General features: G+C 40.0%; 2 protein-coding genes across 2 annotated transcripts in view; one reads left to right on the forward strand and one right to left on the reverse strand.

Moving 5' to 3' along the window:
• Positions 1 to 18710, forward strand: part of RPL3 (ribosomal protein L3) — a 250501-nt gene that overhangs the window by 224684 nt on the left and 7107 nt on the right. The gene's annotated exons all lie outside the window — the stretch shown is intronic.
• The window catches only part of LOC128666603 (filaggrin-2-like), a 35210-nt gene that overhangs the window by 803 nt on the left and 15697 nt on the right, over positions 1 to 18710 (reverse strand). Inside the window, exon 2 of the mRNA XM_053721300.1 lies at positions 11122 to 11276. Within this exon, the coding sequence (XP_053577275.1) occupies positions 11122 to 11250 (129 nt within the window). The 5' untranslated portion in view covers positions 11251 to 11276. The remainder of the gene's footprint in view (positions 1 to 11121; positions 11277 to 18710) is intronic.

Consider the following 18710-nt stretch of genomic DNA (forward strand, 5'->3'; position numbering starts at 1 on the left):
TAGGTGTGCAGGTCCAGTCTTGATTAAGACTTCTGAGGCTCTCTATGTTACGCCTCTGGATCTAGCCCTAGGTTTCTAGGCTGCTTAAAGGGACAGTCTAGCCAAAATTAAACTTTTATGATTCAGATAGGGCATGTACCAGAAGGGCATGTAAACAACTTTCCAATTTACTTTTATCATCAAATTTGCTTTGTTCTGTTGGTATTCTTTGTTGAAAGCTAAACGTAGGTAGACTCATATGCTAATTTCTAAGTCCTTGAAGGCGACCTCTTATCTCAGTGCATTTTTCACAGCTAGACAGCACTAGTTCTTGTGTGCCATATAGATAGCATTGTGCTTACTCCTATTTATTTATTTATTTATTTATTTATGAGTCAGCACTGATTGGCTAAAATGCAAGTCTGTCCAAAGAACTAAAATAAGGGGGCAGTCTACAGAGGCTTAGATACAAGGTAATCACAGAGGTAAAAAGTGTATTAATATATAATATTAATATAACAGTGTTGGTTATGCAAAACTGAGGAATGGGTAATAAAGCGATTATCTATCTTTTTAAACAATAACAATTCTGGAGTAGACTGTCCCTTTAAGGGCTAGATTACAAGTGGAGCGCAAAATATTGCTTATGCAAAAGTGATATTTGCGCTCCACTGAGTAATACCAGCACACGCAAAGGTGCACTGGTATTACAAGTTGAGCGCAATGTGAATGCGAAGGAAGCATTGCGCTCATGATTTTGCACTTCCATAGGCTCCAATGAAGCCTTGTTCCCATGCCGTCAGACACAACATGAGAACTAGTGCAGGGAAGGGGGTAAGTCGCGCATTAATGGCAGCAAATAGTAAATATATGTATATATGTATATGAATATACACATATTAACACATAAATATTGTATGTCTATAAGCATATACATATATATTTATAGGGAGCACACAGTTTCCCATAGACTGCAATGTAAAGACACTTTTCAGTGCTGTTTTCCCCAAAAGACTGCTAAGTGCAGTTCCTTTATTAAAAAATAAAAATGCTGTTAGGAATTGTTAGCATTACCGATGCCATCTTGTTTCTAGTTGCCATTTTGTCTTAGGCATACATCTTGTCTAAGAAACATTTTATAGCAATTTTTATGTAGTGGAAAGATGTAGATGTTATGAATATTTATATAGCTAGGTTGGCCTTGTAAATGTTCCTGGCGATGCGCCTGGAAGCTGTTATCTCTATAAGATGCTCACACGGCCTTGCTTTGGGCCCAGATGTACCTTTTATTATGGTTATAGAAACATCATTGCTTCTCAAAACTCTTTTACCTAATTATAAAAATGGGTTTACTTGTTTCCTGACAAACACTGTGTAAAATGACGCGGTCATGAAGTTTCATCATGTTAACCCTATATGCTATAATGACTGCCTATAAGAAATGTTGTTCATCTTTCAATAAATGGAATAGATGTTAGACTAAAGCTGCATGGTCTGATTTCTGTTCTCTGGGATATCCTGATTATCAAATAACTCCTTCATTTCCAGCTGATATGGTGTGTTCCAGGCCAAGCCCTGACTGACACTCTACCCCCCTGAAAATAACACCTAACAATTCTGGTGTCAGGAGTGGGATTCGCACTGGGTAAGTAAATGAGTGTTTTTTACTCTACTTTTCCCTCTGTGAATCTGAACCTAAATTTATTTATAATAGGTGTTGGTTATATATATATATATATATATATATATATAAAGAGTTAAGGGGTTCCTGCGGTAAAAGTGCAGGGTTTTTGCGGAGGTTCCAGTCCTGCCGGCATTTATAGTGGCAAGTTTGAGTCTTGCTTGGTATTAACCCCTCTAGACAGGTTTAAAGTCCTGCTAGTTTAGACAGGTGTGCAGTCCTGTCTGATTAAGCGTGCAGAAAAAAGGTAGTATGCATTTGACGGGCGGTTTAAGTCCCCCGTGCAAGTTGGCATCGCTGTGTTATGGTGAGTTTGAGTCACGTCTGTGTTGAAGTTTTCCCTATATATTTCCATAGTAGAGTTTTGTTACCTATCACTGGAATTGAATTGGTATTTGGTGCTGCTTTTGCTTGCTTGCTTGCTTTTATTGCCATATAATTGTGCTGTGCTGTGCTGTGCTGTGCTTAGAAGATATTACGTGACTGTGCATTTTATCATTGCTGCTGTTATTTTGCTGCTATTATTGTGTTGTTAAAAATGGGGTCTGCTCATAGCAAACTATTGATAATAATGCATAGAGAAAAGGAGAATGTTATTGCATTGTTTTTATGTCTACAAAGAGGTTAACAGTTTAATTTCAAGGCAGGGAGCTGTGCGTGCTGAAGTTTTCGCCTGCATTCAGAAAATTTATGAGTAGAGAAAGGGGGGGGGGGCAGTGCTGTTTAATGAGCGTTGGTCTGTCGGTTCTCACTGTGTCTTGTATGACGTGTAAAAGATTTACTCTAAACCAAAAGAGGATGTATTATCCTGTTTGAAATTTGTCTCAATCTGTTGGGAAAATGGCAATTCCTTGCAAATTTGGACACTTTCAAATACATTTTAAATTTGGTGGAAAGTTAATCTTATTGTATTCTTAAATGTCTGTGGTATGTTATGAAATATATGTTTTCCTGAAAGAAAGAGACTGTTAATGTGTTTTCTGTGTCACTAAAAGTTTGATGTATGTTGAAATTGCTTTAGAATAAATGTTGGGAGTGAATTTATGGTATGAAAGCTGATATGAGCTTGTGTGTGTATCGCTGTAAAAAGGACCTTGGTGCATTTTTCTTTCGGTATGGTAATTATTCAGGCTAGTTTCTTAGCTAAGAAATTGGACATTGTAATGAGATATTTTGAAGTGTTATTGTTGTAACTTTATTTTAAAGTCATATGTTTGTTCTTAATTATGTGTGTTATTAATAGCATTTTGTAGTTTTAAGTGATATTTGTTGTATGCAAATAAAGACTGTCCACCTGTTAAGGCATATAAATATGTTGTTTTTGCAAGTGAACTAATTAAGGGATTTGTAAATGTGCGGATGATTGTGTGACTTTTGGTCACGTTCTGGTAAATGAAAAAAGATTAACATGTTGATTCAAGTATTTTGTGGGAGTAAGATTCATGCAAGGAGTTAAAACAGGAGAATAGAAAAGACTATACGCCGTATGCTATTAAAATGTATCTAACAGTATTTGGGTCTGTTTCTGTTGCAAGTAAATTAATTCAGTAGAAGTTTGAATTTAAATGGGTATTATTTATGCTGTGATGTCTCTCATTTAAATATGCAGGTTATGATACAGTAAAGAAGTAGAATTTTAATGGTAAATAATACAAGTTTCTTAATCATGGCTAGGGTATACATATGCAATATACATGTTATAAATGGTTAGTCCTTAAAGGGTCAGTACACTGTAACATAGTTTCTTTTGCATGATGTACCGAGTCCACGGATTCATCCTAACTTGTGGGATATTGTCCTTCCTGACAGGAAGTAGCAAAGAGAGCACCACAGCAGAGCTGTCTATATAGCTCCCCTCTTAACTCCACCCCCAGTCATTCTCTTTGCTGGCTCTAAGCAGGAAGAGTAAAGAGAAGAGGTGTTAAACTGTTAGTTTTATTTTATCTTCAATCAAGTGTTTGTTATTTTTAAATGGTACCGGTGTTGTACTATTTACTCTCAGGCAGGACATAGATGAAGATTTCTGCCTGGAGGATGATGATCTTAGCATTTGTAACTAAGGTCCACTGCTGTTCCCAGTTCCCACAGAAGCTGAGGAGTACAGGAAAACGTCAGTGTGAGGAACAGTTTCTTGCTATACAGCAATGAGGTATGTTCAGTCATATTTTCTGCAGAGACTGTGTTAACTCAGAAAGGCTGACAGTGTCCCCATTAGGGGAAGGGTAAGCAGTAATCCTAGTGTTATCAGAGGTTTTTACTAGCTTTCATAAAGGGTTAATTTTTTGTGGGCACTCAGTTTGTTATGTGAATTTGGGATAAACGTTTTTGTGTCTGGGAGTAACGTTTTCTGTTTTATGGGACATTTGCTTGAGGGTTCTTTGGGGTTGTTTATAACCCACATAGGATTGCCACCCGTCCCTTAAAATACAGAACACTTATAAGTTACACATGCTGCAGGGTGTGCAGGGAGGAATATGAATAGTGCTGTCCAGAAACACAATACATGTTCCTCCCTGCACACCCTGCAGCATGTGTAACTCATAAGTGTCCAGGAAAACATGGCTGAGGTGGCAACCCTACACATGGCTTTCAGGCAGGCTTTGTTAGTTTTGTGTAGGCCCCAGCAACATCGAGTGAGGTGGGCGGGGCCTACATTTACAAGCAGCAAGCAACTTCTCCTGAGGTCCTGAGAGTCTTCTGAGGGACTAATTGGAGCTTTAAACCCCATATTATCGCTTCCTAAGGGCAGTTAGGGCCACAGCAGAGCTGTGGCTAGGTGCTTTAGGGGGTTTTAGCCGGTTTTAGACATATTTCAATCCGTTTTTTTCATTTGGGGGTTTATTGCTTATTAACTTGTGGTGCAATCCTTCTAAAGCTTAGTGGGTACACTGTTAAAATTTCAGAAAAATTTAAGCAATTTTACCCTGTTTTGCAGTTTGTGTATGCTTTTTTTTCTCTTAAAGGCACAGTACCGTTTTTCCAAATTGTGTTTTTTCATTAAATAAAGTGTTTTCCAAGCTTGCTTGCTTTATTACTAGTCTGTTAAACATGTCTGACACTGAGGAAACTCATTGTTCAATTTGTTTAGAAGCCATTGTGGAACCCCCTCTTAGAATGTGTCCCACTTGTACTGATATGTCTATAAATTGCAAACAGCATATTTTGACTTATAAAAATTTGGCATTAGATGATTCTCAGACAGAAGGAAGTCAGGTTTTGCCATCTAGTTCTCCCCAAGTGTCACAACCAGTAACGCCCGCACAACCGACGCCAAGTACTTCTAGCGCGTCTAATACTTTCACCTTGCAAGATATGGCTTCAGTTATGAATACTACCCTCACAGAGGTTTTATCTAAGCTGCCTGGGTTGCAAGGGAAGCGCAGTATCTCTGGGTTAAGAACAAATGCTGAGCCTTCTGACGCTTTAGTAGCCGTATCCGATATTCCCTTAAAATGTTCTGAAGTAGGGATGAGGGATTTGCTGTCTGAGGGAGAGATTTCTGATTCAGGAAAGATGTTCTCTCAGACAGATTCAGATATGACGGCATTTAAATTTAAGCTAGAGCACCTTCGCTTATTGCTCAGGGAGGTTTTAGCTACTCTGGATGATTGTGACCCTATTGTAGTTCCAGAGAAATTGTGTAAAATGGACAAATATTTAGAGGTTCCTGTTTACACTGATGTGTTTCCGGTCCCTAAGAGGATTTCGGACATTGTTACTAAGGAGTGGGATAAACCAGGTATTCCGTTCTCTCCCCCTCCTGTTTTAAAGAAAAAGTTTCCCATTTCTGACACCATAAAGGACTCATGGCAGACGGTCCCTAAGGTGGAGGGAGCTATTTCTACCCTGGCTAAGCATACAACTATACCTATTGAAGACAGTTGTGCTTTCATTGATCCTATGGATAAAAAATTAGAGGGTCTCCTAAAGAAAATTTTTGTTCATCAAGGTTTTCTTCTTCAACCTATAGCATGCATTGTTCCTGTAACCACTGCAGCTGCCTTTTGGTTTGAGGCTCTAGAAGAGGCTCTTCAGATGGAGACCCCACTAGATGATATTTTGGACAGAATTAAGGCTCTTAAGTTGGCTAATTCTTTTATTACAGACGCCGCTTTTCATCTTGCTAAATTAGCGGCTAAGAATTCAGGTTTTGCCATTTTAGCGCTTAGAGCGTTATGGCTTAAGTCCTGGTCAGCTGATGTGTCATCTAAATCTAAGCTTTTGTCCATCCCTTTCAAAGGTAAGACCCTATTCGGGCCTGCATTGAAAGAGATCATTTCAGAAATTACTGGAGAGAAGGGTCATACCCTCCCTCAGGATAAGTCAAATAAGACAAGGACCAAACAAAATAATTTTCGTTCCTTTCGAAACTTCAAGAGTGGTCCCTCTACCTCTTCCCCTGCTGCAAAGCAAGAGGGGAACTTTGCTCAATCCAAGCCAACCTGGAGACCTAATCAGGCTTGGAACAAGGGTAAACAGGCCAAAAAGCCTGCTGCTGCCACTAAGTCAGCATGAAGGGGTAGCCCCAGATCCGGGACCAGATCTAGTAGGGGGCAGACTCTCTCTCTTTGCTCAGGAATGGGCAAGAGACGTTCAGGATTCCTGGGCAGTAGAAATTGTAACCCAGAGATACCTTCTAGATTTCAAGGATTCCCCTCCAAGGGGGAGGTTCCATCTTTCTCAATTGTCTGTAAACCCGACAAAAAGAGAGGCGTTCTTACGCTGTGTAGAAGACCTTTTTACCATGGGAGTGATCTGCCCAGTTCCAAAAGCAGAACAGGGGCAGGGGTTCTACTCCAATCTGTTTATAGTTCCCAAAAAGGAGGGAACCTTCAGACCAATTCTGGATCTCAAGATCCTAAACCAGTTCCTAAGAGTTCCATCTTTCAAGATGGAGACCATTCGGACTATCTTACCATTGATCCAGGAGGGTCAATATATGACCACCGTGGACTTAAAGGATGCGTATCTGCACATTCCTATCCACAAAGATCATCACCAGTTCCTCAGGTTCGCCTTTCTGGACAAGCATTATCAGTTTGTGGCTCTTCCTTTCGGGTTGGCCACAGCACCACGAATCTTCACGAAGGTGCTAGGGTCCCTTCTGGCGGTTCTAAGGCCACGGGGCATAGCAGTGGCGCCTTATCTAGACGACATTCTAATTCAAGCGTCGTCCTTCCAACTAGCCAAATCTCACACGGACTTAGTGTTGGCCTTTCTAAGGTCTCATGGGTGGAAAGTGAACGTAAAAAAGAGTTCTCTTTCCCCCCTCACAAGTGTTTCATCTCTAGGGACTCTGATAGACTCGGTGGACATGAAAATATTTCTGACGGAGGTCAGGAAATCAAAGATTTTGTCCACCTGCCGAGCTCTTCATTCCATTCCTCGGCCGTCAGTGGCTCAGTGTATGGAGGTAATCGGACTAATGGTAGCGGCAATGGACATAGTTCCGTTTGCTCGCTTGCATCTCAGACCACTGCAACTATGCATGCTCAGTGGAATGGGGATTATGTGGATTTATCTCCTCAGATAAATCTGGATCAAGAGACCAGAGACTCTCTTCTTTGGTGGTTGTCACAGGATCATCTGTCCCAGGGAATGTGTTTCCGCAGGCCAGAATGGGTTATAGTGACGACAGACGCCAGTCTTCTGAGCTGGGGTGCAGTCTGGAATTCCCTGAAAGCTCAGGGTTTGTGAACTCGGTAGGAGGCTCTCCTACCGATAAATATTCTGGAATTAAGAGCGATATTCAATGCTCTCCAGGCATGGCCTCAGCTGGCTTCGGCCAGATTCATCAGGTTTCAGTCGGACAACATCATGACTGTGGCTTATATCAATCATCAGGGCGGAACAAAGAGTTCCTTAGTGATGATAGAGATCTCAAGGATAATCCAATGGGCAGAGGCTCACTCTTGCCATCTGTCAGCGATCTATATCCCAGGTGTGGAGAACTGGGAGGCAGATTTTCTAAGTTGTCAGACTTTTCATCCGGGGGAGTGGGAACTCCATACGGAGGTGTTTGCTCAGCTGGTTCGGCTATGGGGCACACCAGAGTTGGATCTGATGGTGTCTCATCAGAACGCCAAACTTCCTCATTATGGCTCCAGGTCAAGGGACCCTCAGGCTGTACTGATAGATGCTCTAGCAGTACCCTGGTCGTTCAACCTGGCTTATGTGTTTCCACCTTTCCCTCTCCTTCCACATCTGATTGCCAGAATCAAACAGGAGAGAGCATCAGTGATTTTGATAGCGCCTGCGTGGCCATGCAGGACTTGGTATGCAGACCTGGTGGACATGTCATCCCTTCCACCATGGTCTCTGCCATTGAGACAGGACCTTCTGATTCAAGGTCCATTCAAGCATCCAAATCTAATTTCTCTGCAACTGACTGCTTGGAGATTGAACGCTTAATTATATCAAAGCGGGGTTTCTCGGAGTCAGTCATAAATACCTTGATTCAGGCTCGAAAGCCTGTTACCAGGAAAATTTATCATAAGATATGGCGTAAATATCTTTTTTGGTGCGAATCCAAAGGCTTCTCCTGTAGTAAAACCTTTTCAAAATTTTATAAATTTGATACTTTTGCTTCTTCGGAGGCTATTTTTGGGAGAAAGGTTTTGCAAGCAGTGGTGCCTTCCATTTAGGTTCCTGTCTTGTTCCTCCCTTCTTCCGTGTCCTAAAGATTTGGTATTGGTATCCCACAAGTTAGGATGAATCCGTGGACTCGGTACATCATGCAAAAGAAAACAAAATTTATGCTTACCTGATAAATTTCTTTCTTTTGTGATGTACCGAGTCCACGGCCCGCCCTGTCTATTCAAGACAGATAGTATTTTTTTATGTAAACTTCAGTCACCTCTGCACCTTATAGTTTCTCCTTTTCTTCCTTGGCCTTGGGTCGAATGACTGGGGGGTGGAGTTAAGGGGGGAGCTATATAGACAGCTCTGCTGTGGTGCTCTCTTTGCTACTTCCTGTCAGGAAGGACAATATCCCACAAGTTAGGATGAATCCGTGGACTCGGTACATCGCAAAAGAAAGAAATTTATCAGGTAAGCATACATTTTGTTTTTTATATTAATGTATTTTCAATGACTTGTGATACAAGCTGAATAGTATAAAATGTAGGCGAAATTGCATTTGCGAGTTTATTTGTATATATGAAGTAGCTGGTTTTGTGCTTTCAAAACATAGTTTATTGCAATGGGTTGAATCTCAGATAATAAGCATATCTCATTGTGTTCCTTATCTTATATTTGTCTGTAAAACCGGAGCTTAGGACTTAGACAGAGCAATGGAAAATGGTAATTTTATTACTTAAAGGACCAGTTCACTCATGGGAAAGGAGTTCAGGAGCAGCAATAACACTGTGTTAACAAGTAAAGGAGATAAAACATAAATGTAGTAGTTTGCAAAATATGTTTTTTTACATTTTTGTCCTCCTTCTTTGTAGTTCAGCTCAATGTCCCTAGAACACCCTGATAAAAGGGCAGTGCTATTTGCATCAGACCTGGATGATTTTCTATGTTTGTTTTACAATTGTTTGGTTACATCTCCACCGTGTGCAGAGACCTTTCCTTGTATATATTATGTAAAATCTGCCGTTTAGATAGCAGACATTTACGTAGTGTAACTCAATTCTCTCTGTAAGGCAAACTGAACTGATGAAGAGAAAATATTTAAAGGGGTACAGGCAAACTGATATAAAATCTGAGATGTTAAAGAAATATTTACAGACAAAGAAAATTAGGTTTATTGTAAGCCAAGCACTAGTATATTTAACTAACTACTACGCAGAAAGTCTGAGGAAGGTGGAGCTTTAAGAGGACAAAGACTGTTCTTAAAGTGATCAGAGGCCTCCCAGAGACACTTGTGCTGTTCCCATGTCAGGCTTCACTGTGGAGAATTTACAGAACAAGACACTGTCGGAAATATTGGGGGGTGCTAGCAATGCAGGTGGAGAAATAAAGATGCAGCATTGTTGGGGGGTAGATAGGGGGCTGGTTGGGTCTTTGTGCAGATAGACCAGTAGTTTGAGGATGCTGGGAGGTAGACGGAAAATATTGGAGAGGCCGCACCTATGTGCAGTGACAAATTGTGCCCTATTGACCTATAAAATTATAGCACTACATGTGAATACATTTCTCTACAGTATTCTCACATAGATTCATGTTATCGAAGTATTAGGCTTATATTGTTGTTAAAGGATTTACTAATTTTCTGTGCTTTTCTATTTTTTGTTATTCTGTTAGAAGGGTGGTATTTAGGAATTGTTAGCATTACCGACGCCATCTTGTTTCTAGTTGCCATTTTGTCTTAGGCATCCATCTTGTCTAAGAAACATTTTATAGCAATTATTATGTAGTGGAAAGATGTAGATGTTATGAATATTTGTATAGCTAGGTTGGCCTTGTAAATGTTCCTGGCGATGTGCCTGGAAGCTGTTATCTCTATAAGATGCTCACATGGCCTTGCTTTGGGCCCAGATGTACCTTTTATTATAGTTATAGAAACATTGCTTCTCAAAACTCTCTTTTACCTAATTATAATAATGGGCTTATTTCTTTCCTGACAAACACTGTGTAAAATGACACGGTCATGAAGTGTCATTATGTTAACCCTATATGCTATAATGACTGCCTATAAGAAGTGTTGTAAAACACTGTAAAATGACGCGGTCATGAAGTGTCATCATGTTAACCCTATATGCTATAATGACTGCCTATAAGAAGTGTTGTTCATCTTTCAATAAACGGAATAGATGTTAGACTAAAGCTGCGTGTTCTGATTTCTGTTCTCTTGGATATCCTGATTATCAAATAACCCCTTCATTTCCAGCTGATATGGTGTGTTCCAGGCCAAGCCCTGACTGACACTCCCCCCCCCCCCTGAAAATAACACCTAACAGATGCTTTTAATAAAGTATATTACACTGTATATTGGGGGACATTTATAAAATTAACCAGCGATCTGATCTCTGGTTAATGTTATAAGCACAACTCGCAGTAGCAATAACCAGCCACTTGTAAATTAGGGCTCCACTTGTAATCTAGGCCTAAATAGAGAATTCCAATTATCACAAAAAAAGATGCTGAGAGATGTTTACTGGTGGATTACGTGGTGTGAAGCTATAAAAAAAACAACGGAAACAGGTTCCCTAACGGATGGTAATGGCCTTAAATTTTTAAAACCCACATAAACTGTACAGAGCACTGTGGACAGTTATTCTAATGAATGGGAATATACCAACAAGTTCCAGGTATCTGCATCTTTTTTTTCTCTACCACAGATGTTCATTCATTAATTTTTACACTTACGTTACGTTAATTTTCATTTCATTCACTAAACGTCTCTGGCACTTGTATGTAATTAATTTGTAAACCTGTCTCTGCATTAGTGGCAGAATGTACTAATGAATACGTTTTGTATTGAGTGACATTGGTGGGGTAGTGGGAACACTCACCTTTATCAAAGCCCCAAAATGATCATTTAACAGCTGCTTAATCTGGTCTTTATTTAGTTTGCCATCTTTGCTGTACTTGTTGAACACGTCTGAAATAGTTTTTGAACACTCAAGAAGTGGTGAATTCATTGTAAGATTGTCTCCGGCAAACCAATCTGTTAAATGGAAATAAATTCATATATCAGCTCCATATCAACACACAATTACCCAGAGCAATTAGTAAAACAAACAGATTAGTAGCCAATGCCATACACTGTGGTGCACTGGAGGGTTCGCTTATATAAACCTCTGATGTTCACTTACTGGGGACCATATTCACTAAATAATGCTGTGATAGAATGAGATGGATCATTTTATCTCCAATAATACTGCAAATATACAGTGTTCAGTTATCTCTCAGATTAGACCCACCCTTCCCCCAGATTATGCACACTTCTACAGATTATGCACCCCTCTCCCATAAATAATGCACACCTCCCCTACAGATTATGCACACTTCTACAGATTATGCACCCCTCTCCCATAAATAATGCACACTCCCCTACAGATTATGCACACTTCTACAGATTATGCACCCCTCTCCCATAAATAATGCACACCTCCCCTACAGATTATGCACACTTCTACAGATTATGCACCCCTCTCCCATAAATAATGCCCACCTCCCCTACAGATTATGCACACTTCTACTGATTATGCACCCCTCTCCCATAAATAATGCACACCTCCCCTACAGATTATGCACACTTCTACAGATTATGCACCCCTCTCCCATAAATAATACACTCCTCCCATACAGATTATGTACAACTCTCCTATATATTATGCACACCTCTCCATAAATAATGCACAACTCCCCTACAGATTATGTACAACTCTCCTATATATTAGGCACACCTCTCCCATAAATAATGCACTCCTCCCATACAGATTATGTACAACTCTCCTATATATTATGCACAACTCTCCCATAAATAATGCACACCACCCCTACAGATTATGCACCTCTCCCATTAATAATGCACACTACCCCTACAGATTCTGCACAACTCTCCTATAGATTATGCACACTTCTACAGATTATGCACACCTCTCTCATAAATAATGCACACCGCCCCTACAGATTGTGCACAACTCTTCCATATATTATGCATACCTCTCCTATATATAATGCACACCTCTCCCATAAATAATGCACACCACCCCTAAAGATTATGCACACCTCTCCTATATGTTATGCACACCTCTCCCATAAATAATGCACACCTCCCCTACAGATTATGTACACCTCTCCTATATGTTATGCACACCTCTCCCATAATTAATGCACACCTCCCCTTCAGATTATGTACAACTCTCCTATATATTATGCACCCCTCTGCCATAAATAATGCACACCTACCCTAAAGATTAAGCATACCTCTCCTACATATTATGCACACCTCTCCCATAAATAATGCACACCTCCCCTATAGATTATGAACAACTCTCCTATATATTATGCACACTTGTCCTATATGTTATGCACACCACCCCTAAAGATTATGCACAACTCTCCCATAAATAATGCACACCTCCCCTATAGATTATGAACAACTCTCCTATATATTATGCACACCTCTCCCATAAATAATGCATACCTCCGCTACAGATGATGTACACCTCTCCTATATGTTATGCACACCTCTCCCATAAATAATGCACACCCCCCCTAAAGATTATGCACACCTCTCCTATATATTATGCACACCTCTCCGATAAATAATGCACACTTCCCCTAAAGATTATGCATACCTCTCCCTTAAATAATGCAGACCTTCCCTATAGCCTATGCACACTTCTCCCATAGACTATGCACACTTCTCCTATAGATTATAGATTACGTACACTTCTCCTATAGATTATGTACACCTCTCCTATAGATTATGCACACCTCTCTTATAGATTATGTACACCTCTCCTATAGATTATGCACACCTCTCCTATAGATTATGCACACCTCTCCTATAGATTATGCATACCTCTCCTATAGATTATGCACACCTCTCCTATAGATTATGCACACCTATCCTATAGATTATGCACACCTCTCCTATAGATTATGTACACCTCTTCTATAAATTATGTACACTTCTCCTATAGATTATGCACACTTCACCCAATGCACACCTCCCCTTCAGATTATGTACAACTCTCCTATATATTATGCACCCCTCTGCCATAAATAATGCACACCTCCCCTATAGATTATGCATACCTCTCCTATATATTATGCACACCTCTCCCATAAATAATGCACACCTCCCCTATAGATTATGAACAACTCTCCAATATATTATGCACACTTGTCCTATATGTTATGCACACCACCCCTAAAGATTATGCACACCTCTCCCATAAATAATGCACACCTCCCCTATAGATTATGAACAACTCTCCTATATATTATGCACACCTCTCCCATAAATAATGCACACCTCCGCTACAGATGATGTACACCTCTCCTATATGTTATGCACACCTCTCCCATAAATAATGCACACCTCCCCTAAATATTATGCACACCTCTCCTATATATTATGCACACCTCTCCGATAAATAATGCACACTTCCCCTAAAGATTATGCATACCTCTCCCTTAAATAATGCAGACCTTCCCTATAGCCTATGCACACTTCTCCCATAGACTATGCACACTTCTCCTATAGATTATAGATTACGTACACTTCTCCTATAGATTATGTACACCTCTCCTATAGATTATGCACACCTCTCCTATAGATTATGTACACCTCTCCTACAGATTATGCACACCTCTCCTATAGATTATGCACACCTCTCCTATAGATTATGTACACCTCTCCTATAGATTATGCACACCTCTCCTATAGATTATGCATGCCTCTCCTATAGATTATGCACACCTCTCCTATAGATTATGTACACCTATCCTATAGATTATGCACACCTCTCCTATAGATTATGTACACCTCTTCTATAAATTATGTACACCTCTCCTATAGATTATGCACACTTCACCCAATGACTATGAACACTTCTCCCCAGAAATTTTCCTTCACATTAGACACATCTCCATCACATTAGACACATCACCATCACTTTAGACATATACCCCAGATTAGACACACCTCCTCCTGGCCTATGAATCTAGGTAATTTTTACAACACATATATTTACAATACATATGTACACATATAAACACATAAATATATATGTATACATATAAAGTAACGTAAATATTACTGTATATATAGTACTGTAAATATTTCACATTCCAATGTTCTGAACATAGCAGAATATGTTCTATGTATTTTTAAATAGATATTCCTATATATGTTTATAAACATACTAGTTGGTAAGCCTGCCCAGAGGGCAAGCTATGTGTTGTTAATAAATAAAAAAAATAATTTGCACTACAGAAATAAACAAATTATCAAAAATAAAAAAATTAAACCTAATCCTTATGAAAATTAAAAAGTCCCCCCCAAAATAAAAACACCCCCTAATCTAATGCTAAACTACCAATAGCCCTTAAAAGGGCTTTTTGTTGGGCATTGCCCTAAGTTAAACAGCTCTTTTGCTGTTACAAAAAAAAATCTATGTCCTCCCTAACAGTAAAACCCACAAACCCACCAAACCCCCCCAAAATAAATAAACCTAACACTAAAAAACCTAAACTATCCATTGCCCTTAAAAGGTAATTTGTATGGGCAATACCCTTAAAAGGGCATTTAGCTCTTTTGGTGCCCATCCCTAATCTAAAAAAAAAACAACCTAAGTCTAAAACCCCCCAAAAAATAAAACCTAATCCCTATGAAAATAAAAAAGCCCCCCAAAAACATAATTTCTCTTGTTAAGTGTATCCAGTCCACGGATCATCCATTACTTATGGAATATATTCTCCTTCCCAACAGGAAGCTGCAAGAGTCCACCCACAGCAAAGCTGCTATATAGCTCCTCCCCTAACTGCCATATTCAGTCATTCTCTTGCAAGCCTCAACATAGATAGGAGGTTGTGAGAGTCTGTGGTACTTTCTACTTAGTTTATTCTTCAATCAAAAGTTTGTTATTTTTAAATGGCACCGGAGTGTGCTGTTTATCTCAGGCAGTATTTGGAAGAAGAATCTGCCTGCGTTTTTCTATGATCTTAGCAGACGTAACTAAGATCCATTTGCTGTTCTCACACATTCTGAGGAGTGAGGTACTTCAGAGGGGGAATGGCGTGCAGGTTTTCCTGCAGATAAGGTATGTGCAGTAAAATATTTTTCTAGGAATGGAATTGACTAAGAAAATACTGCTGATACCAAAGTAATGTAAGTAAAGCCTTAAATGCAGCGATAGCGACTGGTATCAGGCTTATTAATAGAGATACATACTCTTGTAAAAATGTGTTTTAAAACGTTTGCTGGCATGTTTAATCGTTTTTTAACATATGTTTGGTGATAAAACTTATTGGGGCCTAAGTTTTTTCTACATGGCTGGCTTAAATTTTGCATAGAAACTGTTTACTGAGGCTTTCCACTGTTATAGTATAAAAGTTACAGTTGGTGCAGTTAAAATTTCAAACAGTGACATTCAGCTTCCCTCAGCAGTCCCCTGCATGCTATAGGACATCTCTGAAGGGCTCAAAAGGGCTTCAAAAGTAGGAGCTGTTATGACTGCTTAAAACATATTTTTCGTTTTGTTAATCTGTTTTTTGTATTAAGGGGTTAATCATCCATTTGCAAGTGGGTGCAATGCTCTGCTAACTTGTTACATACACTGTAAACATTTTGTTAGTTTAACTGCCTTTTTTCACTGTTATTTCAAATTTTGGCAAAATTTGTTTCTCTTAAAGGCACAGTAACGTTTTATATATTTGCTTGTTAACTTGATTTAAAGTGTTTTCCAAGCTTACTAGTCTCATTATTAGTCTGTTCTAACATGTCTGACATAGAGGAAGCTCTGTGTTCATTATGTTTTAAAGCCATGGTGGAACCCCATCTTAGAATGTGTACCAGATGTACTGATTTCATGTTAAACAATAAAGATCATTTTTTGTCTTTAAAAACATTATCACCAGAGGATTCTGTCGTGGGGGTAGTTATGCCGACTAACTCTCCCCACGTGTCAGACCTTTTGACTCCCGCTTTAGGGACTCACGCTCAAATGGCGCCAAGTACATCAAGGGCACCCATAGCGTTTCTTTACCAGGGGATTCTGTCGAGGGGAAAGTTATGCCAACTAACTCTCCCCACGTGTCAGACCCTTCGACTCCCGCTTCAGGGACTCACGCTCAAATGGCGCCAAGTACATCAAGGGCGCCCATAGCGTTTATTTTACAAGACATGGCAAAGGTGGTGAATAATATTCTGGCAGCAGTATTAGTCAGACTACCTGAAATTAAAGGAAAGCAGTTAGCTCTGGGGGTAGATACAGAGCATACAGACGCTTTAAGAACCATGTATGATACTACCTCACAATATGCTTAGTCTGTGGGTGATTTTTTTTTTTTTTTTTTGACTCAGGGAAGATGATTTAACCTGATTCTGATATTTCTACATTTAAAATTTATGCTTGAGAACCTCCACTTGTTGCTCAGGGAGGCTTTGGCTGCTCTAAATGAATGTGTACAATCGTAGGGCCAGAGAAATTGTGTAGACTGGATAAATAATATGCAGTGCCGGTGTGTACTGATGTTTTTCCAATACCTAAAGAGGTTTACTAAAAATTTTTTTAATAAGAAATGGGATAGACCAGGTGTGCCGTTCTCTTCCCCTCCTATTTTTTAGAAGAATGTTTTCTAATAGTTACCACCACACAGTGGAGCGACTCCATTGGATGAATATATTTGACAAGCTTATGCTAGCCAATTCCTTTGTTTTCTGATGCCTTGTTCATTTGACTAGACTAACGGCTAAGAATTCTGTTTTTTACTATACTGGCGCGCAGAGCGCTATGGCTTATATCATGGTCAGCTGACTTTAATAAATAAGCTACTTAACTTCCCTTCAAGGGGCAGACCCTATTCGGGCCTGGTTTGAAGGAGATTATTGCTTATATCACTGGAGGAAAAGGTCATGCCCTTCCTCAGGATAGGTCTAAATCAAGGGCAAAAAAAAAAAAAAAAAAAAAAAAAAAAAGGTCTAATTTTCGTACCTTTTAAAAACTTCAGGGCAGGTGTGGCATCCTCTTCCTCTAAGGCAAAACAAGAGGGAATTTTTGCTCAGTCCAAGGCGGTCTGGAGACAATCGGACCTGGAACAAAGATAAGCAGGCCAAGGAGCCTGCTGCTGCCTCTAAGGCAGCATGAAGGAACGGACACCTATCCGGTAACGGATCCTATAGGGGGCAGACTTTCATTCTTTGCCCAGGCGTGGGCAAGAGATGCCCAGGATCCCTAGGCATTGGAATTTATATCCCAGAGATATCTTCTGGATTTCAAAGATTCCCCCCCAAAAAAAGGGGAGATTTCGCCTTTCACAATTATCTGCAAACCAGATAAAGAAGGAGGCATTCTTACATTGTGTACGAGATCCATCCAGTTCCAAGAGAGGAACAGGGACAGAGTTTTTACTCAAATCTGTTTGTGGTTCCCAAGGAGAGGGAACCTTCAGACCTATTTTGGATCTAAAGATCTTAAACAAATTCCTCAGAATTCCGTCATTTAAGATGGAAACTATTCGTACCATCTTAACTATGATCCAGGAGAGTCAATAGAGGACTACAATGGATTTGAAGGATGCTTATCCTCACATTGTGATGCATAAAGATCACCATCGTTTTTCAGGTTTGCCTTTCTAGACAGGCATTACCAGTTTGTAGCTCTTTCCTTTGGGATATCTACAGCCCCAAGAATCTTTATGAAGGTTCTGGGGTCGCTTTGGCGGTCCTTAGACCGCGGGGCATAGAAGTGGCCCCTTATTTAGACGACATCCTGATACAGGCGTCAAACATCCAAATTGCCCAGTCTCATACGGACGTAGTACTGGCATTTCTGAGATCACATGGGTGGAAAGTGAACAAGGAAAGAGTTCTCTATCCCCAATCTCAAGGGTTTCCCTCCTAGGGACTCTGATAGATTCTGTAGAAATGAAAATTTACCTGACGGAGTCCAGGTTGTCAAAGTTTCTAAATTTCTGCCGTGTTTTTTTTTTTTTCTTTTTCTTTTTTCATCCCATCCGCGCCCATCGGTGGCTCAGTACATGAATGAAATCGGCTTAATGGTAGCGGCAAGGGACATAGTACCGTTTGCACGTCTACATTTCAGACCGCTGCAACTATGCATGCTCAGTCAGAGGAACGGGGATTACACAGATTTGTCCCCCTGTTAAACCTGGACCAAGAGACCAGAGATTCTCTTCTCTGGTGACTATGTCGGGTCCATCTGTCCAAGGGTATGACCTTCCGCAGGTCAGATGGGACAATTGTTACAATAGATGCCAGCCTTTTAGGTTGGGATGCAGTCTGGAACTCCCTGAAGGCTCAGGGATAGTGGACTTAGGAGGAGACCCTCCTTCTAATAAATATTCTGGAACTGGGAGTGATATTCCATGCTCTTCAGACTTGGCCTCAGTTAGCAACTCTGAG

Source organism: Bombina bombina, chromosome 7, assembly GCF_027579735.1.
Source record: "Bombina bombina isolate aBomBom1 chromosome 7, aBomBom1.pri, whole genome shotgun sequence".
Taxonomy (NCBI): Eukaryota; Metazoa; Chordata; class Amphibia; order Anura; family Bombinatoridae; genus Bombina; species Bombina bombina.